At 42.8% G+C, this 18,155-nt stretch overlaps 1 protein-coding gene across 8 annotated transcripts in view; it reads left to right on the top strand.

Annotated features, from left to right (window-relative positions):
- The window catches only part of ARFGAP1 (ARF GTPase activating protein 1), a 54,979-nt gene that overhangs the window by 23,139 nt on the left and 13,685 nt on the right, over nt 1-18,155 (top strand). The window contains exons 5-12 of one of the 8 annotated variants that reach the window (XM_060684353.2): nt 2,458-2,558; nt 3,383-3,469; nt 3,917-4,013; nt 5,165-5,221; nt 6,316-6,348; nt 9,950-9,979; nt 14,011-14,067; nt 17,042-17,101. In XM_060684353.2, coding sequence (XP_060540336.2) covers nt 2,458-2,558; nt 3,383-3,469; nt 3,917-4,013; nt 5,165-5,221; nt 6,316-6,348; nt 9,950-9,979; nt 14,011-14,067; nt 17,042-17,101 — 522 coding nt within the window. Of the gene's footprint in view, nt 1-2,457; nt 2,559-3,379; nt 3,470-3,916; nt 4,014-5,164; nt 5,222-6,315; nt 6,349-9,949; nt 9,980-14,010; nt 14,068-17,041; nt 17,102-18,155 lie in introns of all 8 variants that reach the window. The other 7 variants (XM_034441301.3, XM_060684355.2, XM_060684356.2 and 4 more) reach the window with 7 other exon arrangements.

Genomic DNA, 18,155 nt, shown 5'->3' with positions numbered 1-18,155 from the left:
GTTTATTTTTATTTTTCTCTCTCAGGCTGTCTTAACTGATGACTGTGGTTCCTCTCTTGTTATGAGTTGTCAGCAAGCCCATGGCCGTTTCCCTAATTTAAGGCCTTGGGACAGAACTCTGTGCATCCTTGCAATTCTCTCTACTCCCTGTGTAGCTGGTCGTCCAAGCTCCCAGAATCAGTGTGGGTGGTTTGTGAGGCATACATTCCCCCTGGAACATCCTTTGTGGCCCGAGAACCTCTAAGCCCGTGATGGCAAACCTATGGCACGCGTGCCACAGGTGGCACGCGGAGTCATATCTGTGGGCACACGAGCGTTGCCCTAGCTCAGCTCCAGTGTGCAAATGTGCACCAGCCAGCTGAATTTTGGGCCTTCTGGGCCCACTGTAAGTCAGGAAACGGGCCTCTGGGGGGTGTGGAAGGCCGTTTTCACCCTCCCCAGGCTCCAAGAAAGACTCTGGAGCCTGGGGAGAGCGAAAAATGGGCCTACCGGGCCCACTGTGCCATCACGTGCCAAAAACAGGGAGAGCACATGGGGGGTCGTGTGTGCATTCATGGGGAGGCACATTGAATTATGGGTGTGGGCATGCATGTGCGTGACCCCCCCTCCCCACGACCCCTGCTTTTGGCACGCAATGGCAAAAAGGTTAGCTATCACTGCTCTAAGCGTAAACCGATTTGAACATTTTAGATCTGTTTTTGGGAGGCGGTAGAAGGATGAGGGGCAAATCGGTGGCTAAAGAGCCCATTTGCTGAATGTGTTCATCTAGAAACCGGGAGTTCTAGTCCCGCTTTACGCATGAAAGCCGCTTGGGTGACTTTGGGCCACCAGGAGAGTGTGAGTTCTAGTCCTACCTTAGACAGGAAAGCTGGATGGATAACTTTGAGCCAGTCACATCCTCTCGGCCTACTCCACCTTGGGCTTGTTGTTGTTGTTGTGGGGAAAATAGGAAGCCAGGAGTATTAAGTAGAAGCTGACACACTTACTCTCTCAGCTAGTCCTCGACTTAAGACTGGCCACTTAATTACAATGGAGCTTACCTTGGAATTACTTACCATCTGGAACCAAAGTTTGAAGATGCTCGAATTTCAAGCCACTTGGCTGCATATACAGCCATTTGCTGTGGTCACGTGACCACATTTTACAACATGTTTGCTGAGATTTGGGCAAAATGCACCCATAGCAAAACATCAATTTGATTAATGTCCGCGGGCCTTGCTGAATGACCGCTGCAAAAAAAAAAAAAGATGTAAAATCCGCTCAGTCACAGGACCGATCCATTTTACGACTGTTACGGCAGGCTCCGTTATTGTTGCGTGTCGAGGTACTTACTATCCTGTGCGAAGAAATATATAACAATAAACAGAAAAGCCTTGCCCCAAGTAGTAAATATAAGAACGGTTTTCCCCAAATTGGCCTAGTAGTCTCATTGACATCTAAGGAGCAGATGCATTTTGTCACTTAGAGAGAGAGTGAGAGAATGTTTCATTCATTCATTCATTCATTCATTCATTCATTCATTCGGTTTGCCACCCATCTCACTATCTCTGATAACATTGATAACATCTTAATGCTTAATGGTAGGGGTGACATGATAGCAGTGTTCCAATATCTCAGGGGCTGCCCCAAAGAAGAGGGGGTCAACTATTCTCCAAAGCACCTGAAGGCAGACAAGAAGCAATGGGTGGAAACTAATCAAGGGGAGAAGCAATTTAGAACTAAGGAGGAATTTCCTGACACTGAGAACAATTAACCAGTGGAACAACTTGCCTCCAGAAGTTGTGAATGCTCCAACACTGGAAGTTTTTAAGAAGAGATTGGATAACCATTTGTCTGAAATGGTGTAGGGTTTCCTGCCTAAGCAGGGGGTTGGACTAGAAGACCTCCAAGGTCCCTTCCAACTATTCTATTCTATTCTATTCTATTCTATTCTATTCTATTCTATTCTATTCTATTCTATTCTATTCTATTCTATTCTATTCTATTCTATTCGTGTCACTGGCCAGAGTCCCAGTTCAAAGTTCAAAACATTTATTGTCATTGTACATCATGTATACAACAAAATTGGTTTAGCCTCTACTGGTGCAAGAATACCAGGCAACGTGAATAATCAGTCAAGATAGAAAGAGGAAATATCAACTCAGAGTAAGAAAACTTGTCTGTCTCTATCTCAGAAAAGAGTCTGAAACATTTTATAGACCTTAGAGTCCAATTGTGTTCAACCTACCCTGTTCTTGTTGTGCTAAAGCAAACGATAGGGAACTACGGCCTTTTTAATGACTTGTGGACTTCAGCTCCCAGAATTCCTGAGCCAGCCACACGTGCTCAGGAATTCTGGGAGTTGAAGTCCGCAAGCCAGCCACACGTGCTCAGGAATTTTGGGAGTTGAAGTCCGCAAGTCATAAAGGGGGCCATCTCCGCGCTAAAGAATTTCTTTAAAGTCCTTTCTTTCTTCAGGTGGCCGTCTTAGCTGAAGGTAAAGAATGGTCCATTGAAACTTCTGCTGCTCGGAATTGGAGTCCTCCGCAGCCCAAGGTTGCTTTGTCCTCAGCTCATCGGTAAACATTCCTTGGCTTAGGTTCTAATTTAAAGCTTTCATTTTTTTACTCCCAAAAGCACAGTCGTTTGAGGAATGCAGCTGAACATTTCGAGAACGTGTCAGCGTGCACGTGTCAGCGAGGGCTTACGTCACTCATTTCTCCTGAACAGAAAGAATAGAATATAAATCTGACAAAAGAGAAAATAAGCCAATTAACTAAAAAAAATGAATGCATTTGTGAGCAAAGGGCGGATTTGCAATGTCTGCTTAGAGAGAGATCGCGTTTGGGCCCAACTTTGGCATGTTGCGTGTTGTACTGTAAGACCAAAAAAAAACCCAACAACCCACAGTGTTTGTAATTTACTGTGTTTTCCCGAAAATAAGACTGAGTCTTATTTTCTTTTGGGTCCCAAAATAGGCACTAGGGCAGAGGTCTTCAAACTTGGCAGCTTTAAGACTTGTGGACTTCAACTCCCAGAATTCTCCAGCCAGCTGGCTGGAGAATTCTGGGAGTTGAAGTCCACAAGTCTTAAAGCTGCCAAGTTTGAGGAACCCTGCACTAGAGCTTATTTTCAGGGGGTATCTTATTTCCCCCCCACCCCCCATGTACAGGAGGCCCACTTCTGCTCACTGTGGGGCAGGAGGCTGGCTGTGCAAGCTCTTAATTAGGGCTTATTTTGGGGTAGGACTTATATTAGGCACATAAAAACTATGCTAGGGCTTATTTTTAGGATAGGTCTTATATATAGGTCTTATAGGTCTTATATATACGATAGGGAAACAGGGTAATAGATGTTGTCTTTCTGTAGTTTCATTTTTGATATGTGTTTTTTTTTCCAGAAGCTCTGGAGGGCAACCGCAGAATGCTGGCCCCACTTCTGATAAAGCATTTGAAGACTGGTTGAACGACGACGTTGGTTCCTATCAAAGGTAAGCATTTTAGATGGAATTCAGCCAAAGGCCTTGAAGAATCTTTTTTTTTTTTTTTTAATGCCTTCAAGTCAGTTTTGACTCAGAATAACTGCCAGGACAAGTCCCTGCAGTTTCCTTGGCAACTTTTTTGGATGCGGTTAGCCATTGCCTCCTTCCTAGGGCCAAGAAACAGTAACTGGCTTAAGGTGGGACTAGAACTCAGCTCTCCCAGTTTCTCATCTGTTGCCTTTAGCCACTATACCAATGTTTTTCAACCTCGACAACTTTAAGCTGCGTGGACTTCAACTCCCAGAATTCTGGGAGTTGAAGTCACCACAGCTTAAAGTTGCCCAAATTGGGAAACATTGTATGGCACTAAGTGGCTCTTGCAGCACTTTAAAGACCAGCAAATGTATTTTGATTATAAATAGCTTAATCCTTCTTTCCTTTTGGGTTCCAATTCAGCGGCCAAGAAAATCGCTATGTCGGGTTTGGGAACACAGTCACTCCTCCAAAAAAGGAAGATGACTTCCTGAACAACGCCATGTCTTCTCTTTACTCGGTAAGTCGAAATTGTTTGGAGGCGTGCTAATTCAAGATACCGCTTTGCTGTCCTGTCATTTCTAATTTAAAAAAAAAAAAAAAAGAATAAAATTAGGCATTCTAATAGGATTGGATGATTTTACTCCTGTCTGGAGTAGAAGTTAAAGGATTTTGTTCTGACCCAGCTCCCCAAACACGACAAACCCTCTGTAGTTGAAGCCATGATTCCTTTATTAGGAGCGCCAGCAGCCCCGGCAAAAAGTTTCTCTTTCACCACAGGCTAACAAGTCTGTTTGGCAGGGAGATGAATAGTTGTCTGCCACATTTATTCATCTCTGCCCCCTGCCTTTTATCCCCAGAGCTAGGGTGGGGCTTCTCTAGCAGCGGTGGCTCTTCCTTCCCCAGGATCGGCCCATGGATTTCCACTGCTCTCCTCTCCTCTGCCTTCTGCGCATCAGGCACTGGAGCCAGCTGTTCCTCCTCTTCCTCACCAGCCACCTCCAGACCTGGGGGCTGTTGACTCTCCATCTGAGGAATGATGGACGGCCCAGGCTCTGCCTCTGTCTCTCTCTCTCTGCCAGCTCCATTCCCTCTTCCCCCTCAGAGCTCTCAGGTTGCCTTGATGCTGGCCCTGACTCCCATGCCTCCTCCTCTTCCTCCTCTGATTCAGCTGCTGGAGGGGCCGGCAGCCTGACAGACCACAACAGATTTACAGTTTTAGATTATTGAAGTCCACACATCTTCACAGAGCCATGTTTGGACAAAAGTATTGCTGTAAAACTTTGGGTGAAGGGATCAGACAGGAAAACCTTACTTCCTGAAGCTGATCTAAAATGAAGCAGGAGTGAAACCAACTTTTCCTCCAGGTTTCATTCTGTATAAATAATAGAGTCACATTTTACTTGATAGTAGACTTGAGGATCTGAAAGTGGCAGATAACCCAAGACCTGAAACGTAGAGAATCTCTTTCAAATTCCCTTTGCTCCATTTGCAAATTTCCCACATCTCTCTTAACGCGTATATGGACTCTGCACTGGTGAACAGCAGTGGCTATGTTGTGCGCATTTCAGGCCTAGGCCATACCCAAATATGTAAGATTGGTTTTTTTAGACACTGAAGTATCTCCACAAAGCAGGATCTCTGACCTTCCATCATATTTTTTTTCCCCAGGGCTGGAGTAGTTTTACATCTGGAGCAAGCAAGTTCGCTTCAGCAGCTAAAGAGGGTGTAAGTAAACATTCTGACTGGATCTAGAGCAGAGGTGTCAAACTCTATTTCATTGAGGGCCGCATCAGGGTTGTGTTTGATCTTGGGGAGGCAGGGTGGGTGTGGCCAGCTCAATGTCACTCGTTTATTTATTTATTTATTTATTTATTTATTTATTTATTTATTTATTTATTTATTATATTTCTATACCGCCTTTCTCCCGTAGGACTCAAGGCGGTGTACTGTCAAGAAAAATATAGACACACAAACATCATAAAATTGCTAATTAAAATTGTTACTGGATAGGGGGCACCTGTGGAGGCCCGAGCGCTCTGCCAGCGAAAACGGGCTCCCGAGCTCCGTTTTTTACTGCAAAGGCCTCCTGCAACCCTCTGCCAGTGAAACCGAGCTCGGGAGGGCTGCACGCAGCTCTCCTGTGCTCCATTTTAACTGGCAGAGTCACTGCGGGCTGGTCTTTCGCTGTTTCCAGGGTGGCCCTGCGGGCCAGATCTAAGCACCCTGTGGGCCGGATCCGGCCCGCAGGCCTTGAGTTTGACACCGCTGTTCTAGACTATCTGCTGTTTAAATGTAAAATGGCTCTGGTATTTTCTTATTCTGGTATTAAGTAAGCACGGTTCTTACAAATGTATAAAAATATTGCTCAGGCTGTTAAACACGAAGGCTCACAAAGCAAAGCTCTATAAATTGTTGTTACCCACCAAGAATGCTATGATTGAGATCGTGTCTGTAATAATAGCATTTATACTTGTCATTGTACCCTGCCTTTTCTTGTCTGTGCATCTGTGTGTGTTTTTTTCTATAGCGTTCAGACTCGATAGATTCGTAATATTGTTCCAGAGAAGTATGAAAGATGGTTAGACTCATTCAAAAGGAAGAAATGAATGGAATGTGTTTAGGTAGTATTAAAAACCTTTTGTGTTGTACACATAATTTGGGATGTGGGGGCATAATTGTTGCCAGTTCCTTAAGATGGTAGGAGGTAGGCCTACTTAAAAAAATTGAAAAAGAATTGTAGAATTTGCAGAGTGTTTGAATTTTTGATTTTTAAAAGAAATAATAGAATCTAAACAAGCCATTTTTGCTTTTGTCAACAGGCTAGCAAGTTTGGATCTCAAGCAACTCAAAAGGTAACCCTTGCAAACTACTGAACACTAAAAATATCTCACTGGTTCTCTTTTCCTTGCAATTTTTGTTTTCCTGAATCTTAGAAATAGCACTTAGTGAATAGTGTTATTTAACTGTTACAAATGAAAGTAAGGGGTTAACCCATTGACTCTTTAGTTGCTTAATTAGTTATTTACTGCAGTGTTGAACAATGAAACCCTGTTGTTTTTGTCCTTGGCATCAGCTTGTATTAGCAGTAAATTGTACACTCCAATTTCAGGCTGTTGAAATAAGCCAGCAAGGCACATCCTCTAAGATTAGACTTCAGTAGTAAGGCACATCCTATTTCTTATCCTTTCCAAATGCAGTTGGAAATAACTGTCCAGAGTACAACAGGTTGGAAGATATGCCGTGTTGTATTTCTAGCCCCTGCATTTAGATAGCAGTTGTAAGTCTGGACACAGTTTGTAAGCTGTGTAGTTTGGTATTATCCATTGAACCTACATCTTACGCAAAAGCAATCATTGCATATGTGAATGGATAGGCAGGCAGGCAGGCTGGATGTATGATAGATAGATAGATAGATAGATAGATAGATAGATAGATAGATAGATAGATAGATAGATAGATAGATAGATAAAAGACAGATAGATGATAGATAAATAGAAGATAGATAGATAGATGATAGATAGAATATAGATAGATAGATAGATAGATAGATAGATAGATAGATAGATAGATAAAAGACAGATAGATGATAGATAAATAGAAGATAGATAGATAGATGATAGATAGAATATAGATAGATAGATAGATAGATAGATAAAAGACAGATAGATGATAGATAAATAGAAGATAGATAGATAGATGATAGATAGAATATAGATAGATAGATAGATAGATAGATAGATAGATAGATAGAAGACATAGATGATAAATAGATGATAGATAGATAGAAGATAGATGATAGAAAGATAGATAGATGATAGATAGAATATAGATAGATAGATAGATAGATAGATAGATAGATAGATAGATAGATAGATAAAAGACAGATAGATGATAGATAAATAGAAGATAGATAGATAGATGATAGATAGAATATAGATAGATAGATAGATAGATAGATAGATAGATAGATAGATAGATAGATAGATAGATGTAGATTACATAGGGTGAAAATCTTGGGATAATTGTGTGAAACGATTAAACAGGATCTAGGTTCAGTTTATAGTCTTCTTGTACATCACATGTTTAATGCGTACTTTATGTTTTATCTGACAACTACTGAAAGTATTATTGCCATGTGAGGGTTTTTTTTATTATTATCATGTGCCAGTTCCAAATGTTCAGTTTATGAAATAGTGTCTTAAAGAAGATTATTGGAATATTGTTCCTTGATGCTTAGGGATATTATGTTGGAGTTCCAGAAGGAGAAAATGTCATACCTTCATGGTGCCATTTGTAGGAACTGACTTGTCCACATACGGAGTGGCACAGATGAACAGTGCACACTCCACATTGTGATTGTGTAGATCTTCCTTCAAGTGGGTGTTGTGTTGGAGGTTATGTGCAGAGAACCAGTTCATATAAGCATCACTTCTGTTTAGCTTCTCTCTCAGGACCACTGTTTATATTCAGTATATTATGATATATTCATCATAAGTGAAAAGCTCAGCTACCTGGGGTCATATTTGTGCCGATAATATGTAATGCACTTTTGCTAGAATTTCCTGTTTGGTACGAAGTTGGTATAAATTTCTCCCAAACTGTGCAAAAGAAAATTTAGAATCTTTTTGAGGTCTGTGTTTAATTTGGAAACAAGCAGGTATCCAGTAAAAAATAAATCAGCTTCATTATACATCAAGTTCAGGCTTTACATAAATATAAATGAACTCTGGGAGATCTTAAGCCAGAAGTTGACAATGAAGACAGTGTAGTAAGATAAGCTTTTGACAGTAAGCACACCATAATCACGTACAGTGCTTGCTTTTGGCGAAGGAAATATTTGGGCTCCAATGCAAGCTCCAACCCAAGGCCAGAAAAAATTGCAACCCTCGCCTTAAACCTTTCTCTGAATTTAAAGAAGATATTTTCTTGAACAGAATAGGATTGTTACAGTATTAACTTGTTTTTTTTCTTTTGTGCTTTCTAACAGAAGTCATAGTTGCCTCCGTGGCTGCTATCTTAAAATCTTGTTAAGTAATATTAGTAGTTATGCATGTATTTATTCAAAACTCTCAACCTCAGCATGTCTACAATCCGTGGACTTCAGCTCCCAGCATTCCCCAGTCAGCATGCCCGCTGGAGAATTCTGGGAGTTGAAGTCCACACATCTTAGACTTGCCAAGGTTGAAAAATGCTGCACTAGAGGCATTCACAACATTTCGAATCCAACCGATTTGGATTCAAAACGCCGTGTCTTCAACATAAGCCATTTAGTTTTGAACGAGGAACGAGCACTTGAAGCGTGTAATGTTTTTTTTCTCCCCCCTCCGGATCATCTTTGTCTGTTTTATACATTAGGAGAAGGGTGCCATTCCGTACCTGAAACAAAGCATTTTGAATTTTTAAACCCTCCAGGTTGAAACAGTTCGCACTCCATGAGCAAGCATTTCAACTGCAATTCTCCCATTATCAGCTTTCCTCACAAGCCGCAGCCCGTCATTCTTTCTTTTTCAGATTGGGTTATATATTTATTTATTTATTTATTTATTAATGAGATTTATATGCCGTCCTATCTCCAGCCGGACTCAGGGCGGCTCACAACAGTTAAGAAACATCTAATAAAAAGTTAAAAAATTGAATCCAAATCTCAAATAACAAGTTAAAATTAAATTAGAATTAAAACCCCATCAGTCCAGGCCGGCCAAACGAAACAGCCACGTTTTCAGGTCGCGGCGGAAAGAGCAGAGGTCGGGGGCCACCCGGAGCTCCAGGGGCAGTTGATTCCAAAGGGTAGGTGCGCCCACAGAGAAAGCCCTCCCCCTGGGGGTTGCCAGCTGACACTGTCTGGCCGATGGCACCCTGAGAAGGCCCTCTCTGTGGGAACGCACCGGGCGATGGGAAGCTGTTGCTGGCTGCAGATGGTCCCCCAAATATCCCGGGCCTAACCCATGTAGGGCCTTATAGGTAATCACCAGCACCTTGAATCTCACTCGGAGGGCAACCGGCAACCAATGCAAGTCGCGTAGGAGAGGTGTAACATGGGAGTGTCGGGATATTCCCATCACAACCCGCGCGGCTGCATTCTGCACCAGCTGAAGTCTCCGAGTGGTCTTCAAGGGCAGCCCCATGTAGAGGGCATTGCAGTAGTCAATACGGGAGGTGACAAGTGCATATATCCTAAATGACAAAAACCAGTTTGTCAAATTAACAAGCTGAGTTGTTGCTTTCACTTCGGCGGTGACATGTATGTGGCAAGTCAGCTTGGCACGTTAGATGAACAAATTTGCCACTTCGGTTAGCCAGGCACTAGTACGTAGGACAAAATATATACATACATATATATATATGTATCTTGCTTTCTTGCCTAGGATAAACTGAGTGCTTTTAGATCTTTTGCTAAAAGTTGATTCTTCTACTTCCTCTGCTGCCATTCTTGTGCTGCCCGGCTGTGTAAAGTTTTGGGGCCAGAGACAGCAGGCAGAGCCGGTAAAGCCCTACCTTCCTCATGCATGGGTGCTTTGTAACTGTGCTGAGTTTGTACATTCTTGCTGCTAGCTGTGTTTTTCCCCACTTTCCCTTTTTCTCCTCCCCCAAACACACCCTGGGCAAAGCCACCGCCATCTTTTTGTCCCAACGGCATCGTCTCCATTTTTCTGTACCGTCAGCTTGCTTCAAATCGGCTGCCTTTTGCCGGAGTCTTAAATATACATAGATTTATATATATATTTAAACCCAACAGTGTTTTTGTTCACGTTGAAAACCCAGAATTCATTTGTCATGCGAATGGCAAGTGGGATCACAAGTGAATTGCAGCCAGGTTTATTGAAGCTTCTGATTTGGGCTCAGTGAGGAATATTTCTCAAAAGACCACCTTAGTGGGAGAGAAAAGGTGGCAGGAGCTGTTCTGACCTAGGCTTCCCCAGCAGCACGAAGCCGAGTCCTCGTCCCGATAAACCCCTTTTATTTAATTTACAGTGAATTCCTCTCCAGCAAAGTCTTTCCTCTCCCACAGTCTTTCAAGATAGTTCACAATTACCGACCTTTATCAGGCTTGGAGAATGGCCAGGCTGATATCTTTCAGACACCGCAATAATTGGCAAGAATGCAGAAATGAACTAATTGTCTCCTGCAAACTCCACTCCTCTTTTCGCTCCTCTTTTATTCCCTCTGGGAGGGGCCATTCATCGTCCACCTGTGGCCTTACTCCCTAGTCGACCCTTGTTCTTTAGCTTTTCCCTTCGTTTGGCAACTGCGCATGCGCACACTGGGAACAGGCTCCAGCTGTTCGTCTGCCTAACTGATGTCTGACTCCAAAGGCAGCTGATACCTGGCATATGGCCCTGGCCCACTCTCTGCCTCCGATGCAGAGCCCTCATCAGAGCCTTCCCCAGACTCCAGGACTGGCCCATGTTCCTCCCCAACCTCCTCACTGTCCGAATCTGCTGGCAGATCCGCTGGCTGCTGGCGGGCCACAACAGGAGCCAGAAGTCAAACTTCTGCTGGACTTCAGGGTGCCTTCTCTTCTGTAGATCAGGGATTGCAACATTTAACATTTCTCAGACAAGAAATTCATATTTTATCAGCGGTGGGCATGTTTGCCCTAATTAAGGACACTAATTAAGGTGGGTATACAGGTAGCCCTCAACGTATGATCACACTCGTGCCCAACATTTCTGACCATTCATAGCTACAACAGCATTGAAAAAAGGGACTTGCAGTCCGTCCTCGCACTTACAACCTTCGCAGCATCCCTATGGTCATGTGATCAAAATTCCGGTACTTGACAATTGGCATGTATGTATGACAGTTCCAGCATCCTAGGGTCACATGATTGCCACTTGCAACCTTCCCACCAATTTCATCATCACCTTCTTTTAACAACCCCATAATTCCTTGCGGGGTGGAGTCTGGGCAACTGAATGGAGCTATCAGAGTGTTTAATGGCCAGATGCCCTTCCCATTGCCAATGTGGAGTTTTGTTTGGCAGATATATTCTCATTGTGCCGAGAGAGAAATATCTGCCTCTACCTAGGATCGAACTCATAGCCTCCTGATAGTGAGGCGAGAGCTCCACCTCTAGGCCACTGCACCATTCAAATCTTACCGCCAGTTTCCGACAAGCATAATCATTGAGGGAAGCTGGATTTGCTTAACAACCATGTGATCCACTTAATGGAATGATTTTCTCAACAACTATGGCAGGAATCATAAAATCAGACACAACTTTCTTAACAGCCACTTTGCTTAATAACCAAAATTACAGTCCCAATTATGGTCGTAGGTCAAGAACTGCTGATATCTTCTAGAAAATCAAGATGCAAGTTTTTTTTCTCTTTACAACTTCGGTTAATAATCTTCCCTTCACCAGGGACTCAATACAGATGGTCCTCGACTTACAACCACAATTGGGCCCAAAATTTCTGTTGCTTAGGAACAGACGTATTGCTAAGCCCCACTTTAAAACTTTTTTTGCCAGAATTGTTAAGGGAATCACTGCAGTTGGTAAATGAGTAACCCGGTTGTTAAGTGAATCTGGCTTCCCCATTGACTTTGCTTGTCAGAAGGTCGCAAAATGGGAATCGCATGACTCGGAGACGCTGCAACCGTCATAAACGTGAATTAGTTTGCCAAGCATCTTCGTTTTGATCATGTGACCATGGGGATGCTGTAAGGATTGTAAGTGTGAAAAATGGCCATAAGTCACTTTTTTCAGTGACGTCATAATGAATAGAATAGAAATAGAAATAGAAATAGAAATAGAAATAGAAATAGAATAGAAATAGAATAGAAATAGAATAGAATAGAATAGAATAGAATAGAATAGAATAGAATAGAATAGAATAGAATAGAATAGAATACTTTATTGGCCAAGTGTGATTGGACACACAAGGAATTTGTCTTGGTGCATAAGCTCTCAGTGTACATAAAATAAAAGATACGTTCATCAAGAATCATAAGGTACAACACTTAATGATAGTCATAGGGTACAAATAAGCAATCAGGAAACAATATCAATATAAATCGTAAGGATACAAACAACAAAGTTACAGTCATGCAGTAACAAGTGGAAGTGATGGGAATGATGAGACGATTAATAGTAGTAACTTTGCACAGTCACAAAATGAACTGTTGTAAGTCAAGGACTACCTGTATTTACGATGGTTGAAGCATCCTGGGGGTCGTGTGATGACCATTTGCGACCTTCCCAGCCAGCTTCAGAGAAGCAAAATAAGTGGGGGAAAGCAGGAGATGCTTAATGACCGCAGGGTTAACTGTTCTGACCCAGCCTTAGTAGAAGCAAGAAACAGACTCCTTGTCACGAAAAACCCCTCTTTATTTACCTCTTGTGAATTCATGGCATTCACCCACCGAAAAGTCCAGGCAAGAGCCCTTCAAGGAGTTAACTGCAGTAACAGACCTTATCGGTCCCTTGCGATAATTGCCAGGCCGTGCGCTCCCATCCCAAAGATTGCAAATTAAATTCTGGCAAGCAGTCTTTGAGGCACGAAACACCATGTGCAAAATCTCCAGAAATACGAACGGTTGTCGCCTACGACCACCGCTCCCTTTTCCTTCTATTTCTTCCCCAGCCAGGGAAGGGCCATTCAGCATCCATGTGTGCTTTGCTTCCCTTGTCCTCCGTTGCTCACCTCTCCTAACCGCTCTGCGCATACGTGCATCTGGAACAGGCCCCAGCTGTTCTTCCTCCTCCTCCCTCATCTCAAGCCTCCAAAGGCAGCTGCCTCTCCGGTGGCTGGGAAATGTCGGACGGCCCTGGCTCTATCTCTGCGTCCGACGCAGAGCCTCCATCAGAGCCTTCCCCAGACTCCAGCACCTGGCTCAAGTTCCTCCCCAACCTCCTCATCATCTGAGTCTTCTGCCAGCTCTGCTGGCAGCTGGCGGACCATAACATTAACTTAAATGAGTGATTCACTTAACCTCGCTTTCTATAACGGAAATTCTGATCCCAATTATGGTTGTAGGTCGAGGACTACCCTGTATCTTCTAGAAAATCAAGGTGCAAGTAACTATTTTCCCCCCTCCTCAGTTTACAATTTCAGTTAATAATCTTCCCTTTCATTCGCCAGGGACTCAGTATTCCTCTTTTCAATTGTAGTTGATTCAGAATAAGGCTCCTGAATATACAGATAGTCCTTGATTTACAACTGGTCCCTTAGTGTGGACGTCTCGTTTAATAGCCAGGCTCCATTATGGTTGTAAGTCAAGGACTATCTGTATGTCTACCCTTTGACCTCACTTGAAAGCCCCAACCCAAGGATAAGTAACCACAGCTCTCTTGTCTTGTGTATTTCAGTGTCGTGTCCCTTTGTGTTCTCGTGTCTTGTGCTTCAGGCTGACTCTGTTGCTTTGTCTTGGACAATGCTTAGGACTTGGTCTTCTTTTTAATATGAATCTCTACGGGATATTTTGTGCAGTGGTATGTGTCAGGTGTGACCTGCTGGGAAAGAAAAAACAACAAGTGTTAACTGATTTTTGTTCTGTTTGCTTTTAACTAGGCTTCAGAGTTAGGTCAGAGTTTAAGTGAAAATGTTCTCAAACCTGCACAGGAAAAGGTAACTTTGGAACTAAGTACATGACTCATGCCTTTTAAAATGCAACTTTCCTTCTGAACCTAGGAAGCTTACGCAGTATGAATTACGTGTATTTGTAACCTCCGTGTAAACCTACGATCCCAAATCTTGTCACTTTATAGATCCTGTCCAAACCTTCCCGGGTTAAATTACAAGATATCTACCAATAGAAGAGAATATTTTAGCTCAGGGTTGAACTGTGAGGGTCCTTGTTGCTCTTTTGAGTTTGGTTGTTGTTTTCTTGCAGACATTTCATTACCCAGCTAGGTAACATCATCAGTGCCAAAAGGAGTGGGATTTGCTTTCTGCTTCAATACAAGCCGCTTGCCCTGTCAGTGTTGGTGGGACTTCCTTCTAGCGCTGATGATGTTAACCTAGATGAGTAATGAAATGTCTGCAAGAAAATAACCAAGTTTAGAGAGCACCCCAGTAAATTTATAGCCAACATTCTGACTTGCTGGTTCAGGTCAGTGTGCCATGTTGCTTTTCCCATTCGTCTTTCCCTCCTGCTGAGCCCTTCTGTCTCAAATTCCAGATTCATTTATTGCGCCAGAATGTCGATTTTCCTAGAAAGAAACTCAAGGTGGAATCCAGTCTCTCCTTTCCTTCTCCCCCACAGCCCAAGTTTGACCAATGTCCATCCAATGACATTTGGGTTAAACCAGCTTGTACCTTGGTTCGACTTTCCTAGTCACTCCTAATAGCTCCATCCAACCCTCTTTTGCCAATTGACATATGTCCCCATCAGCAAATGATGACCCTGTGCCCAAGTGAAACAAAGAATAACTTTACTTTTGTAGAACGATCATGGAGCATATCAGTGGTTCTGTATTTTTCAAGAGGCAACTGGACTTAACTGGTTTTGCTCTTCTCATCCAAGAAGCGAAAGACCTTCAAGGAAAAACCAGAAAGTTTCCTCTTGAAAAAAGCACCTTTGGGACAACCATGACCTGGAGGACTGAGAATCTCCATAGACAAGGATTCTGTAGTATGGATTAAAAGCAAATGGCAGTATGTCGTTTCTCTTCGGATACCGCTGGGTTGCATGACTATTACTGGAGAATGAATGTATGCAGGGAACTGCCGGTTTATCGCATCCCTTTGCGACCCTTCGAGTTGGAAGCTTATTTACTTGGTTGGAGGGCTCTGCAAATTTTCATGATAAAAGCATATTTGGATGACTGTACTCTTCCCCAAGGATTGGGTCCCCTTTCTGTATCCCTAAAAAAACCCCAAGAAAAATGTTCAGTCTTTGAATGGTCAATGGGAAATAACTGAATATGACCGATGCCCTCTAGAAAGGCAAATTAGATACAGAATGAATCGTCCCATTCAGTTTGTGTGTTTGAGGGTGAAATCTGGACATCAGGATACCAAAGAGAGTACAATGAACTTTGTTTGCATGCAAAGTTCTACATAGGGACACTCTTAAGAGGCACAACCTCCTGCTTTATATTGGTCTCAATTCTTTAATAAAGAGCTCTCTCTCTCTCTCTTTCTCTTTCTTGAGACACACACACACACACACACACACACACACACACACACAGAGTGAGAGAGAGAGAGAGTCATCCATCCATCCCTCCCTCCCTCTCCCTCTCCTTCTCTCTCCCCCCTCCCTCTCTCCCTCCCTCTTTCTCAATACACACATCCATCCATCCATCCATCTATCTCTCTCTCGGTATTTATATCTAGATATCCATCTATCCATCTCTCTCTCTCAATGTATGTATGTATGTATGTATGTATATATGTATATATATGTATGTATGTATTTCTCTTTAGCCAGGTTCTTCCTACGTAAACCAAGATATTATGCAGCCCTAGTTCAGTGAAATCACAATCCACTAGTTTGTAGGCTTTTTTCAGGCAGCCAGCAAGCAAGCACCCTGCTGCCCATTGGGAGACTAATGGGTGCTTGCTTGCTGGCTGCCTGAAAAAAGCCTAGAAACTAGTGAATTGTGATTTCACTGAAGTAGGGCTGCATAAAAATCTTGGTTTACGTAGGAAGAACCTGGCTAAAGAGAAATACACATAAACCTGCGAAAAAGAAAGAAAAACAAATATTGTACCTTTACAGGGAGGATACATGAGATGAGGGTGTAGCTAACTGATGAGGCCTTATAAGGCCGAAATAGATCTATCTTGGTCTCCCAATGGGCAGCAAAGGGTCTGCTGGCTTCCAGAAGAAAAAAAGCCCAGAAACTAGTGAATTGTGATTTCACTGAATTAGAGCTCATAATATCTTGGTTTACGTAGGTAGAACCTGGCTAAAGAGAAATACACATAAAACCTATGAAAAAGAAAGAAAAACATATACATACATACATACATACATACATACATACATACATACATAGCCAAGGTGGCGCAGTGGTTAGAGTGCAGTACTGCAGGCTACTTCAGCTGACTGCTAGTTGCAGTTCGGCAGTTCAAATCTCACCAGGCTCAAGGTTGACTCAGCCTTCCCTCCTTCCAAGGTGGGTAAAATGAGGACCCAGATTGTTGGGGGCAATAGGCTGACTCTGAAAACCTTTAGAGAGTGCTGTAAAAGTACTGTGAAGCGGTATATAAGTCTAAATGCTATTGCTATATATACATATCCATCCATCCATCCATCCATCCATCCATCCATCCATCCATCCATCCATCCATCCATCTATCTATCTATCTATCTATCTATCTATCTATCTATCTATCTATCTATCTATCTATCTAATTTAGTAAATGCCTCCGGATACTTTTAGTGGGTTGGACCCCAAACCTTGGCATTCCCCTGGCAGTACGGTGAAGAGTCGTCCTTTAGACTGGGCAGTGGTAGTTTTTTTTTTTTTCCCTCCTCTCTCCCAACCCGGCTTCATTGCGTGAGAAACCCTTTCTTTGACGTTTGCGTGATGAGCGTTTCTCACAGGCTGCCTTGATCTACTTCTAACTCTGGACCACTTGATTCATATAGGTGAAAGATGGAAAAATTTTGGACGACGTTTCCCAGGGAGTCTCGCATTTTGCTTCCAAGGTATGGAGCGGCCTGCCTGGCAATCAGGAGGCCCTGCGTTAAGCCAGTTTCCATATTCCGGTTTGGCACACGGAGCTCCAGTGCGAGGACGGCTTCTCTGGCGGCAAGGCAGCCTTTCTAGGCAGTTCTCTCTGTGGTCCCCCCGCCACTCCCCCAATCACTGGAGTCCCAGTTCATCTCTTATGTCTAACTCCAAAGTCACATCTGTTTTACACGGCAAATAAACCTGAAAGTTCCTTTAATGTAGCAATAGCTACTGGGACTGTCATGTTTCACTCAGTCGTGAAAGATTATGAAAAAATAGGTGTTGAGACATGTCCAGACTTCTATCACTATTTAATATTACAGGTAGTCCTCGACTTACGACCACAATTTATTTTATTTTATTTTTATTTTATTAGATTTATATACCTCCCTACTCCCGAAGGACTCAGGGCGGTGAACAGCCAAAAAGATAAAACACACAGATTATAAAATTTAAAACAGTGTAAAAACGTATTAAACAATTTGGCCCAAGACGAATTAAAAAACATCCCCCAAATTGAGCCCCCAAAACTCGTTAAGTGAGTTTTGCCTCATTTTACGACACCTTTCTTGCCTCAGTTGTTAAGCGAATCACTGCGGTGGATAAGTTGTTAACCTGGTTGTTAAGTGAATCCGGCATCCCCATCAACTTTGCTTGTCAGAAGGTCGCTAAAGGGGATCACGTGACCCCGGGATACAGCAGCATAAATACGAAGCAGTTGCCAAGCGCCTGCATTTTGATCACATGATCCTGGGGATGCTACAAAGGCCATAACTGTGAAAAACGGTCAGGTCGCTTTTTTTCAGTGCTGTTGTAACTTTGAACAGTCGCTAAGCAAACTGTTGTAACTTGAGGACTACCTGTAATCAGATTTGGGCCTTCGATCAAGTGACTCTCCAAGCCAGTGTTTCATAAAAATAATTAAAAAGTCGGCCTCCATGCCATTGATGTGAGAATCAAAATAATTTTTTCTGCTGTCTCCTAAAATAGTCTGGATTACTATCTTTATTGCCTCTTAATAAAGGCCAT

Source organism: Pantherophis guttatus, chromosome 3 (genome assembly GCF_059756535.1).
Source record: "Pantherophis guttatus breed Tessera chromosome 3, ASM5975653v1, whole genome shotgun sequence".
Taxonomy (NCBI): domain Eukaryota; kingdom Metazoa; phylum Chordata; class Lepidosauria; order Squamata; family Colubridae; genus Pantherophis; species Pantherophis guttatus.
This window is presented reverse-complemented; position numbering and strand designations above follow the sequence as displayed.